Below are 13485 nucleotides of genomic sequence, written 5' to 3'. Positions count from 1 at the left end.
ATTTCTGTATCATGTACAGGTCAAAAAGATGTTTCTTTAACATTGTCTATTAGCAGCAAGAAAGCATGTGAAGGCAGCCCACAAAGGCTGGATTTCTAGGACTTTGCTTACTCTTAATAATAAAAGCATTTTCCTCCACCCTTTTATGATTTGATGGGTGATACCTCAAAGAAATTTGTTTGACTGAAGAACCTATATACTGCTTCATTTTTCAATACCTCAAAGCTATAGGTACCTTGCAAAGCAAAGGGTCCATCCCTTTTTACACTCGTTATTTCTTTTTCCACCTGTTCCGTGTTTATGTTCATTATTTTCCTGACCTCTGTTTCACCCCACAGCAATTGGCACTATAGGGGTCTGTTCCATAGAGTTTTTCCTCCCTTTTCCTGTCATCCTGTCTTCTTTGCAGATACTCTTTTTAAGAAGCTGAAGGGCTGTGCTCATTTTGTACCCTTAACATGCAGGGAAACTTCAGGCATGCCAGCAGCAATAACCTTGTGTCCAGAGAAGAACTGATGATAATCCTGTCTAGACTGGATGGCTTACACATCAGAGGCCTTTACTTCACGGAGACTCAGCGATTAACCCTTGGTGAGGTTGGGCTGGAAGAAGCCACCAGTACAGGAAGCGGCAGCATTGCCTACAGTGTAGAGACATGCTCCTGCCCTCCGGAGTATGCTGGTGACTCATGTCAGGTAGGAAGCAGCTGCCTGCATACTGTACCATTACCTTCTGTCTTGCCTACAGCTATACATACTGGTTTAGTTAGAGGAACAAGCTAGTTATTAATTAAATGTGCTTCTTGTAAGCATGTGCGCTTTTGATGGCTCAGGTACTTTCACTAAGAAGCACTGTAGGATTATTCAACTCGTGATGGCTTTTGTGGAGCTGTGAATGCCATTTTACGTGTGTGAGGCACTATAATGCGGGTTTCTTCTGTGATGCCCTATGAGAGGCTGAATAATCTCATTAGATGCATACTTTAATGGAAGGAAGGTCAGAATTGACTTGATGAAAATTTGTGAGACCCCAACACTGGAGAAAATTCCTGGTGTTCCTTATTTTAGCAGGGTCCAAGGCAAGTAGCCTGAACCTAGATAATTCTGGATACTTTACTGGTTTTATAGGAAAATGTTTGAAAGATGAAGTTAACGTGTTTGCAAAAAAAAAAAATGGAGTTATTTTTATGAAAGATAATGTAAACATTGCAAAGTAACACTGTTACCTGAAGAATGGTGGAATCCTAGCCTCAGTTGTATATCCTGTCGCTGATGCTGTTCCTGTAGCTGTAATTCTTTTGGTTGTTTCCCTGCTTAGCTTAAAGCTTGACTATCTATTCCCATGGATAAGCACCCAAGGCAGCAGAATAAAGTACTGGAGAGATAAGCAGAGTACAAAGTGCACAGAATATGAGGAATTATTCTCTCAGAAAGTGGTTGAGGGTTACCATAAAGCAGCAATTGCTGCACTAACCTTGCAAATATTTTTGAAATGAGAATGAAAGAATAATACCTAGACTGGAGCAGCTGCAGAGAGGCTGAACAAAACATTTACGGCTGGCTTATGTCTCATGTGTGCATCCACTACTCAGGGCAGCTATTTATCATCTGTCGAATACCATTTTGGAAATATTTCTAAAAGCTTATTTTTTCACACATTTGATGTTCTGTGCCACACGCAAATTGACAAGCACTGACTGAAATTCCTACTGCCACCCCATTGCTTTCAACATACTGCTTTGATAAATGAAGCCGCTGGGTTTTTTATATAACCTGGTGGAAATACATAGCCAAAGGAAGTGATCAAGACGCTCACCTGGGTAGTTTGTAATGTTTATGCAGCATTACTCAGGCAGTGATTTACTGCTGTAATCACCTAGCTTTGTCTGGCTGCCTTAGGTGGGGAGGAGGTGATGCCTGCCACACCTCGACTTAGGTATATATTGAGCTACAGGAACTGCGGGGTTATTTGTTAACCTGAAGAACAGTAGTATGTGCTGTACAACTTGACTCACATATAAAGTTTAAAGGTGGGGCCCGTCACAGCAGAGCCTCATTAATCTGAGTCAGAAGCTGGAGAAGAAGGGAGAGTATAAGAGAACCAAACACCTAAAGGACAGCAGCATATGTTCACACTGGAGCTAAGGTAAAAGGATGGCCCAGGTGAAGAGGCCAAGGAATGCAGGATGGCTGGTTGTCACGTTACTAGCCTTGGGGCATTGTTTAGCACAAGATATGCAACAGAGGCTATGGTATCCTAACCTTCAGGAGGGGAGTCAGCAGCAACAAGTTCAAAGGGATTTTCACCTGAGACAGGTAATTTGTTTTTTTCCCTTGCTTGCTTCCTTCTTTTTCTTTGTTTTTAAATGAACTAATTTGATAACAAATTATACATTACTTAATATAAAAGTAATAAGGTTACTCTTATGTCTCAAAGTACTTTGCTAACAAAAGCGTGTGCCAGAAGTTTCTTTTAAATTGCTGTTTACTTAAAAACAATCAGCCTGAACTCCTGAGCACTTGAAAGTGCACAGTTTTATCTTTGCATGGAATTGGTTTTTCAGGATCACAAGTGCTGTTTCAGAAACAAAGTGCCCACCTACTCCAAATGTGTTGTTTTAAAGACAGCGTAAATAGAAAACCAAAAAGATGTACAGATTTTTTCCAAATGCATTTGGATGCATCTTTAAAATGAGTGATACATTTTGCTCTTCAAAAAGAGACTTTCAGTAAATAAAAGTTATATGCATTAGAGCCTATATTTTACTTAGTCATGCTGTTTAATGTATTTCAGGCACTGGTTTCTTCAGAAGTTGTGTGTATTGGCTCCCTGTTGTTCAGGGAACATATTCACCCTTTTAAAAATGTATCTGAAAAGTTTTAAATGCCTTTTCTAAATTCAGTCCTTGCTCACACTGGAATCAGTATTAAAAGCTATGGATTATATTTGTATTCTGAATTTATTTATTTATCCCACATGTAAAGAAGGCAAAGGTGCCACTAGCAACGGTTGTTTAAACAGCAATAACTGAATATTCCTTTTGGGATCAGCTCTGGAAGAGTGAAATTTTTTTCTCTGGCAGTTACGTGCTTGATAAATTCACTGGTTAATCCTGCCCCTGCATAAATACTTGAACCTCAAACCACTGGAACATGGTTTGAGACACCATCCCATAAACCCTTTGCACTTCAGATTTGTCCCATCTGTCTTGGTGGTGCAATTGCTGTAAGAAAAGATTTATGGCTTTAAAGTTCAACTGTCACTTATTTTCTGAATGTTGTCAGGGCCAGCCCCTGACCGTGAGGTAGACTTGAGGTATAGGTACTGTGCAGAAGTACGTTGCCAGAGGCAGGAACCTGGGAGATGCTGGCTTCGTGGGGAGCACAGCTTTCTCCCCACTTCTATGCAGCCTCTGATCTTCCTTGCACCACACCAGCTTAGTTACTAGTGAAAAGGAGCTGGGAAATAGGAGGGATAGACTGATGTCCGGTCATTTTGGACGTGGTTAGTGTTCCAGGAGTACGCTGAGCAGAGAACGTGGACATGAATTTTTTAATTGGTCTGTGTACGGGAAGGCTCCATGCCCAGGAGGAATTCCTCGTATTTTCCCTACCCTTGTGCTTTCCCTGCCCATTCCAAGGAAGAACCTGATTTTAACATATTAGTTACTGCCTTCCTGGTGTAGGATAACAAACTCCATTTCTCTTGCTTCATTCATAATGTTCTTCTGGTTCAGCTCCCTATTTAAACCCAACTTTGATCTGACAGGCTGTGCTCCTGCACCTGTGCCCTCAATAGCTGAACATTCTTCTCATGCTTCCCAGGTCTCCATGGCAAGTCTGTACTTAGAAATTAGACTGCTTTATGTTTTGTTGTATCACCTGGCTGTGTCTAAGCATGGCTTTGTATAGCTCTAGGTAGACTTATTGCAGACGTCATGATGAATTAATGTAAAAGGTGTCTTGCTAGAAGTATTTCCAAGGAATACACCATAGTTAAATTGATATCAATATTTAATGTAACCACTAGCTATACGTGAGATTTCCATATGTTCTTCTTTGAGAACACTGTAGTGTGAATTTATATTCAAATCTTTTTCTGTCATGTTAAAATTTTGTCATGTTAAAATAAAAGTAATGTTCTACATCTTTGTACATAGCCACAGAAAATGTGGTTTGCTCAGAGGTTAGAGTCAAAACGATGAAATCTCCACTACCACAAAGTGTAGAGCACGGGGGTGGGATGAAACTTCATCATCTCCATTAATTTCTATTCACTGCATTAAAATACTTATAATTTAAACAATATGGGCTTAGAAGAGCTTGCAAGGAAATGTACACGTCCACTACTCCTTGGAAATGGCAATCAATTTCAAAATACTCTTCCCATAACCTGTAAAACATACTTTCTGCACTCACTCACTATTTTTTTTTTCTCTCTGCTTACCATCAAGGAATGTGGCCTTGGATTTTACCGTGAAAATAAAGGATTATTTACTGGACGCTGTGTTCCCTGCAACTGCAACGGAAATTCAAATAGGTGTCAAGATGGTACTGGAAAATGCATTGTAAGTAACTACTAATGTTCAAGAAATGAATTGGAAAAAAAAAGGAGAAAAAACATTTAGCTTACTGCAGTATGGACTATATAGCACTGTTAAAGTCCAAGCAACTAAACATAATCCTTGTATGTCTCATTCTCTATATCTTGTACTGTAATGAGCCCAAGTTGCATGCACTTACATGTATGTTAAACATAACTGTGAGTGATGAGAATAATTTCTGATCTTTTTTTTGTTTTCTTCTTTCCCTTATGATTTATATTAGCTCATGGTATAAAATGTCATGAAATTAGTACATATGTAAGTGTTTGCAGTTATTTTTAATAAATATGGGTCTTACACTGGCATATGCAGTCCTTAGTTGTACACATATATACTAGGGTTTGCCAATGCTGGCAAATAGCACGTTCATGCATAGCATGGCCTTTGCAGAATCCCTTCTTTAATCAACATCAGTAAATCTCCACGAGTCTTAATTTACATCTAGATGGATTAAAAAATATTGGAAGAAACAAGACGAGATAAAGGGGATAGAAGTTAGATTAATTAGAAAATTTCCACTGTTACAGAAGATAGTGGGACGGATTTTGCTCCCTGGCCCAGCAAAGCAGCCTCATGGGAGTGGATCAGCCCTCATAGCAATGGAAGTGCGACATTTGGCCGACCGTGCTTCTCCAGCTTATACCCATTGATGGTTTGAATAGTTTGTTCTGAAAAATTCCTGCTTAAAAACTTTTCACTAATTTTTCACTTACTGTGTAAACAAGAACCTTGTCAACACCTTTCATGGTCTTTCTTCTCTGTTATTTCTTCCTTGTTCACGCTGCATCCGTTCTGCCTGCGGTGCATTCCTGCACGTTATGTCATTCCCCCCCCTCCCCCCCAACTTCGTCTCAGCCAACGCTCTCACTTTAATGGAAACTGTAAAGCAATTCAGCACATTCCGGGGGATGACTTACAGGCTACTGCTTTGGAGAGGCAGGGCAGGCCATGACAAGAAAGAGCTGCAGCAGAGCTGTAAAGATGAGGAGATTTTACTTCATTTCCAGATGAAAATTATAAAGGACAAAAATTGCAAATTTCACCTTTACCTCATGAAGTATGTGATTTAGGTTTCTCTTTATCCCTTCCTTCTCACAGCTGGATTAACTTTCAGATAGATAGAGCTAAATCAATGCTTGGCCCTGGGACAAAATTCAGGATAAGCAAAGTCACCCAGGATAACGTGGTGGAAAATGAAAGCCCAGAGGGCCTGTATTTCCATCATGAGCCTCTGCCTAATATGGAGCAAGTTTGTCTCTGTAGAGGAGCCGTGGGACAAAGTCCTGTTGTGGTGCAGAGAAGACGAGGAGGCTTCCCTGTCCAAAGTGCAGTGCTCACTCGCTTGCCCTCCTTCTCCCTGCTCCTCACCTGAGCACGGGCCCAGTGCCTCAGCATGTCAGCATCGCTGCCATGACAGCCTCCAGAGAGGGCTTTGTGAGCCGAAGCCCAGGCTGACTCCTTTCTCTGTGGCAGCAGTGCTGTGCTCCCCAGCTCAGGCGGTAGCCATCCCACTGACTGCTGGTGGGAGGAGAGGGGTGCAGTGCTATACTGCTGAAAGAGGAGAACAGTGAGGGAGGAGGTGGAGAAGACAGAAAGACTGGTTCTCATGTGTAGGGAAAAGCCAGCCCTCTGCCATTAATCAGGCTTTGTGTCCTTGTGGTCCCTGCCTTTCCTCCTGAAAGGTGCGTTCCCTCAGCAGCAGCATGGTGCTGAGACTTGCTCATCCCTTGACAGGTTGTTTCATGTCACATAAGCCTATGTACATAGGTGTTTCTGTTGTGGCCCTGGCACGCTCTGCTATGGCGTCCTGATGCCATATGGGTGTGTATGGAGTCAGCTGAGAGTTTTCCTTTCAGAGTTTGCAGTGCTGGATGGTTTGGAGATGCTGTGACCCCAGGGGTGTCTCTGGTCCTGTGAAGGCTGAAGGAAGAGCCCCGAGGGGGCTGCTGCTCTGGCTGCGTTCCACTGTGCCTTGGGAACTCCCATCCTTATATGCCACGTAGTTAAAGGAAACTTTCTTTGCAGTTATGGAGTTGCTTCAGTTTCTATAGACAGAGTGAGCAAAACAAAAAGCCAGGAACTAAACTTGGGGGGGGGGGGGGGGGGGAGGTTGCTCCAAGATGAAACCAACACAAATATTTTTAAATACATCTCTTTTACTCTTTTTGTAGTTTAATTTGTTTTTCAGGATTATAAAAGCTGACAGTAATTATTCAGAAACAGTCTGAAGTTTTCCACAAGACTTTTGCAGGAATATATGCACCAGCTTTTGTAGAGGCTGCCTTTTAAAATGGTTCCTTTCATAAACGTAGTGTCTTCATGTTACTTTCACTTCTCTAGTTCAATGTCCCGTATGTGAACTAGAGCTTTTCCTGCTTTCCCAGAACCTTTCACAAGTGAGCCACAAATTTAGTTCTTCAACCAAAATGAAAACTAATTGGAGGTTACTACGTGCAGAGGCTGAAGGAAGGGCTGTTGACGTGGTTGAGGGACTCTGGGTGTGAAGAAATGTAGAGAATGGAGTATACAAGGAGATGGGAGAGACAGAACTGTTTCTCATTTGTAGGGAAAAATGCCCCTCTGCTGCAAGTCATGGTAGTAGGGCCTTCAACCATAGCCCTAAGCTGTCAAGGTCCCTGAAATGCAAGTGTTACTTGCTCAGTGACTGCTTCCAGCCAATTTCCCACTTTCTTTTATCATCTTTCACTTTATTAGTACACCCTCAGCTCTGTGGGATGTTGGATCAGTCTGTTGCACACGGAAGGAAACAGCTGTAGAACTTGGGAATGTGAATACCTCTTGAGTGTTGGTCACATGGAATTTTTATGGCTGCTCAAGATTGTATTTGAACAATTTCTACTTTAAATTAGTATTGCTTTAGGTAATGCAAAAGCAACTTCTTTATTCTCTCCCTGTAATATATAAATTTGTGTGACAATTAGACAGCACCAGGAATAAGAATGTTTCTAAAATAAGATATGATTCCCAACAATTTTACAATGGAAAAAGTGGCTCAGTTATACTGGTTTTAATTGTCTTCCTAGCCTTTGTTTTCATTATTTACTCCATAAATACAAATAACACATACACTGGAGAAAGTACATGAAATGAAATTCTTATCTGAATCTACTAACAGAAATATTTTACATTAATTTAGTGGGATTCTTTTAAGAATGTACTTGGGTTCAATTGATTGCGTGCTTTTAAATGATATCTGCCTTATAATTAATGTTAAGATGCAAAATTTAAAGTTTAATTTAAACATATTGATTTTTAATTGAAATATCAAGACAGAGAGAGTGCATTAGTAATTCCTTAACAAACTATGCGTCTGATTGAATTTCTTTAAAACTATGTTTAATGCTGCTTGTTTATTGATGCTTTTCCACAATAATGACCAAATTGTGGTTTCTACAATTGCAGAATGACTGGAACCAATTTATCCTGGTTGGGAAGGCAGTTTGGCCATAAATGTTTGATTATGTGGAAGGGAAAGAACGTATCCTCTGAGTAGATTAGCTACTTTTTTTTTTTTTTTTTTAATAATCATAAAGCCGTATTGAGTGGTAAAGAACTGTTAACTCTCTTGCTTGTCTCTCTCTTCCTTTTGAAGAACTGTCAGTATAATACTGCTGGGGAGAAATGTGAGCGCTGTGAAGATGGTTATTTTGGAGATGCCACTGAAGGCTCCTGCCGGGTGTGTCCTTGCCCCTATACAAACAGGTACAGTAAAAAGTAATAAAAAGTCAAGCAGGGGAGGGGAAAAAGAAAAAAAAGAAAGAAAGAAAGAAAAAACCTGCAACCAAACACCAATCCCTACTACCATAGGAAGATAATGATCTTTTCCTGTATTCTGATATTGCTCAGCATAGTGGGGCATCAGACCCATTTGAGGTGTGTTAGACCAGCAGTAACTTGGTAGTCTGTCTCACAGCACTGCCTTTTTTAATAAGTTGAGTATTCCCATTCTCACTCAGTTTCTGAACCACAAAGGCACACTGCTCATCACCTGGGGGAGCCCCAGGCAGTCGCAATGGGCTTATGTATAAAATCATGTTGAGAAATATAGCGTGGAAGCCTTTTCCCTTACTGGACATATCCAGAATCTTTCTTGTTTACTGAAATGCAAGATGTAAGTTATCTTTAGTCTCACATTTAACACCATTACTCTGGGTAGGAGATAAGTGACAATGATGAAACAAGCCCTTTATATGAATTCAGAAAATTTAGTAAGATGCAAAAATAATATAAAAACGTTAAAGCTTTTCAGCATGTATCTAGATTTCTGAAAGTATGGTTGCTCTTCAGGTGGAAGCTCTGTTTGAAGTACAAACATACTGAGCTAAAAAAAATTAATTTCCTTGGATCTAATGAGGTTGCCAGGCTTAAAATTGGGCAGTAAATTGCATTTTGAATGTGTGGTATGTTTAGCCACATTGTCATCATTGGTCAGTTCTGAAACCTGAAGTCTGTTAAAAAAAATGAAGCTAGAAATTGCTAAAGGCACCACATAATATTTGCCAGGTGCATTACCAAACACCAAGTAGCCTTAAGTAGGAGATTTGCACCATCAGAAAATGGACAGGTTTTTCATTTATCAGAGAACTCTGTGACAGATCAGTTTTTGACAGCATTGGTCTTTTCTGCAGGTGCTTGCCTGAGGCTGACTGAATATATTTTTAGTCATCTTTTGCTTTAAGAATGCTGAAATATCTAGGGAGACCATAAAACTGCGGTTTCATAGCTGCACATTAGGGTGGTAAATACCATTCCTGACATAGGAAATGCACCCCACCTGGCATTGTTGGAGTTGACAATTTTCCTCCTAGTCAAATTATATGTAATTCTTATTGCAGACATCTTTGATGCACAGACTTGCTTTATCCTGCTGTTCATAAATTAAAAAATGGAAATAGCAAACATGCCCTATCCCTGCTTCACCTCCTGCCTTCTCCTTCCCAGACATTGGCCAAAAAATTTTTCTCCCAGAGAAATTTGAATCTAGATGGGTCTGCTAGAAAGAGCAGACAAAAATGTTCATTGTGTTAACCAGATATACTCTAAAGCTCCCCAAAATGGTGTACAACTCTATTCTGCCTTGGTTAAAAAAAAACAAAACAAAACAAAAAAAACCCCAAAAACAAAACAAACACCAAACAATAGCTACATTAAAATATCGTTTAATGTTTCCATCCATAAAAAAGAAAAAAAGCTATCTAAGCAGGAGAACATATTGTCTAGCACAGGCTATTGATTCTTGCCTAGTAAGATAAAATAGCTACCTAGACTTGTTTTATTTTACAACATCACTATTAAGGTTTATTTTAGGTATTCCTTTGCATAGTGAACTATTATAGTCGGTCAGTCCAGAGGGTCAGGAAATTATTATTTTTTAGTCTAAGGAAAGAATTTAGACAAAATATATAAAACTTCAAAGAATTAGTCACAGCAGTTTGTCTAGAGGCAAATTAACTGAGAAGTAATTTGGTGGTATAAAAACTTTTAAATCTGAAAGTCATTTAACTGAGCTTAGCCTCTAGAGAGCAAAACCTATTTGATGATCTGTTCACAATAATATTTTTGCTTCTTCTCAAAGATTTGCAACTGGTTGTGTCACAAACGGTGAAGAAATACAGTGTCTCTGCAAAGAAGGCTATACTGGAATTCGTTGTGAACGGTAAGTGACTTGTTTCTCAAGACCATGGCTTTTGAGGGACACCATAGAAGGAGGTGTGTGCCAATATATGGATGTACACATATGCATAGTATGCACACACTTAAGGAGTATCTATTTATATGAACAGCTGCTATAGTGTGGTGCTATAGTGTAATTCTAGAAGTAAACCCAACACTCCCTGGAGAAATGTAAACAATTATTCACAGACTATTTAGTGACTACACAGTTTTTACCAAAAAGAGAAATGTCAGCCTCTTAGCCTAAGTGCCCTGTGCCTTGCCAGGATAATCCTGTACCCTTTCTGGTAATAATGACTCCAACTTGTTTTGTCCCTTTTCGAGTTAAAAACGTTTTTCCGTTTTCTGCAAGGTACCTGATGATGCTTCAGTGTTCCTAGTTATCCAACAGCAACCATATAATAAACATTATACACCATACCCTTCATGCCAAATCATTCTGATGTGTTCCACACGTGGAGCATACAAAAATACAATGCCAAAGCCATCGCTTTTGCTGGAACATTGCAGCTGTTTGGCAAAGGACAAGAGGAACAGCATGGCAGTTTCAGGCAGACAGAGGAAGCTATTTCACTGAGTTTCAATTTCCGGGAGAATTTAAGCACAGTGGAGTGGTGTTGTCTGGTTTGGAAACCTGAGGCTAATAAGTCATAGCTCACCTGAAGACAGCACCTCCAGTAGGACGTTGTCTTGTGCTTTGAAACTGTTACCTTTGACATCTAAGCTGCAGGTTAGACGGATTTTTCTCTTCCAGATCTAGCTGTACCTCAGCTGCTCATCATGGCCCTTTGATCCTGCATTGCCACTCCTACAGATCTCACAACAGGGTGACTTCTAGGAATATTAGCTAGCCAGTCTGGACAATATATTTTATCTATAAAATATTCAGAGTTCACTCACACAGAATACTTTGCTGGCAGATGGCAAGAGGAGGTATCACCCAGCAGAAGGGTGATAATGTCATTCAGTGCTATTGCTGTTTGAAATCTCAACATGTGCTTGCAGTATGATCCTCCTTAATAGGTGTTTTCTGGTGAGATCACAGACCAGAATGGTGTGGATTAAGCCTTGTCAGGGTCTCTGTGTATGTATGTATCTGTGTATATTGTATTTTTTCAGATTAAGTGAATTATTCCTATATGAGCATTGTGGGAGTTCCTTTATTTTGAGAAAAAAATTCTGCAGTACTTGGAAGGATATTTTTAGCATAGTGCAGAGGATACTTTAGGCCAAAAATATACTCTTTTTGTCTAATTCAAGACATGAACTCAAAACTTCTTGAAAATTTCTTCTGGAGAATAACTAGGGGGTTTTGTATTTTACAAGGGAAAGTATTTTTCACAAAAGTAGCTTCAAATGTTTAATAAAAATTACTTCTATCTCTTTATCTAGATGTGCTCCAGGATATTTCGGAAATCCACAGAAATATGGAGGCTACTGTCAGAAATGTAATTGTAATAATAATGGACAGCTGGCTAGCTGTGACCACCTGACTGGAGGTACGTGAGGGCCTATGAACATGAAAGGGGGTGTTATCTTCTCTCTGGGAAGCAGAAAAGGATGGTACTCTAGATAAATTGAACAGAGGGAAAGATCTAGACTTATAAGAAATGTAGATAATTTTTAACAAAATGTAAGTTTTCCTAAAACACAACATGATGGTAATAGAAGGGCTGTCCTGAGTCATCAAGTTTGCTCCTCTAAGCCATTTTATCATGTATTTCCCTTCATAAATACTACCAATTTTATTCTGGTTTTCTGTTTCACTGGTATATTTTTAAATGCATTATGGTTCCTCTGATTATATGGTTAAGTCATATCTTACCAGTCTGTGTCACAGACTTAGGAAACTGAGAAGCCTCAATATGCCTTTTTTAAATGTATTTGGGACAGATTAGTGACATCTTCAGAGTCTGCCTCAGGCAGTGCCTTCGTAGGTATCCATGCTAACTGTGTTTACAGTGGAAGTTAGGACCTGAGTCATGGGGCTGTTTTATAAACCCTGCTACATACCATTCTGCCATCTAAGGCGTCCCTGATTTTCCCAGAATCAGTCACACATGTACTCCACTACTAGTAAGCTCTTATAAGAATATTATACCACTGGCATGTATTTGTTGTATCTATTATAATCCTGAAGTAAAGGGCCTGATCCAACATTCCTCAGACCATCTTTACCTTGATTCACCTCAGTCCCTTGGGATACTCATTTCTATTCAGAAACACATAGGCCACTGCTCCTGAAAAGGATCTTGATTTTCATTCCCCAGTAAAATTACACTTTTCTCTCCCCATAGACAGCTTTTCCTCCTCAGATATTAGTAAAGTGTCAAACTAACAACTGACATTCTCATGTTACTCATTTCTCTGCACTGCTGTTCATACTGCATTCAAGGAGCTGCAAGGATCACCTTTGTCACAGAAATGAGAAAAACAGCAAGTGATGTGAACTGCTGTTGGCAGCTGGTGCAATTTTTCAATAGCTAGTTCTCATTTCATATTTCATCATTGAAGTAATGCATCTTTATTATATTTATACCTTGTGTGGAATAGATCCAAGCAGTGTTTGATGTTTTATCCTTTCTTTTTGAAGCAAACGTTTGCTAGGACAAGCTAATCCATAAGGCAAAATTCAAAAGCCAGTTTGTTGACAGTTTGTCTCCAACTATATATTCTGATCAGCTGTCTCTTTTCTCTGCATTAAGAATAAAACCTTCTGTGATCATCAGCACAGCATGTTCTATCAGGTTTCTTGTGCGTGATGTCTGGCATTTGGCCAGACTTTTTCATTTCACCATTTCTTGGCTGACGTTGTTTGTGCACAAGTTGTAGCAATAGTTGCATTTAATTGGTACTTCACAGTGACAGCTGAAATGTGTCTGGCGTTAGCTGATTACACAACAGCAGAACTGCATGGGTATTTGAATTACAGAATAATTTCCTTAGTTGTCTTACAAATATATGTTTTGTGACTTGTCTCCTTTTGGCAGCAGCGCTCACTACCAATCCCATTTAACTTCCTGATGACTTAATGTGCAAGTGCCAAAGGAAATGGCACAGCTAGGCAGTTTGTTCCAGGCTGTTTCATGCTGCTGTTAAAGCTCAGGTCTAATTTTATCACTGTAACATCTCACAGTTGCAGGCTGTTGTTGACTCTTGACAGCAACAGCTTATACCCGGAGTGCATC

The 13485-nt window shown here is 39.7% G+C and overlaps 1 protein-coding gene across 1 annotated transcript in view; it reads left to right on the top strand.

Moving 5' to 3' along the window:
* The window catches only part of LAMA3 (laminin subunit alpha 3), a 122918-nt gene that overhangs the window by 76629 nt on the left and 32804 nt on the right, over positions 1-13485 (top strand). The window contains exons 40-44 of the mRNA XM_056332756.1: positions 465-695; positions 4454-4567; positions 8217-8326; positions 10200-10280; positions 11690-11796. Of these exons, the coding sequence (XP_056188731.1) occupies positions 465-695; positions 4454-4567; positions 8217-8326; positions 10200-10280; positions 11690-11796 (643 nt within the window). The remainder of the gene's footprint in view (positions 1-464; positions 696-4453; positions 4568-8216; positions 8327-10199; positions 10281-11689; positions 11797-13485) is intronic.

This window comes from Falco biarmicus, chromosome 3 (assembly GCF_023638135.1).
Source record: "Falco biarmicus isolate bFalBia1 chromosome 3, bFalBia1.pri, whole genome shotgun sequence".
Taxonomy (NCBI): Eukaryota; Metazoa; Chordata; class Aves; order Falconiformes; family Falconidae; genus Falco; species Falco biarmicus.
The sequence above is the reverse complement of the archived record's forward strand: the minus strand, read 5'-3'. Positions and strand labels throughout refer to the sequence as shown.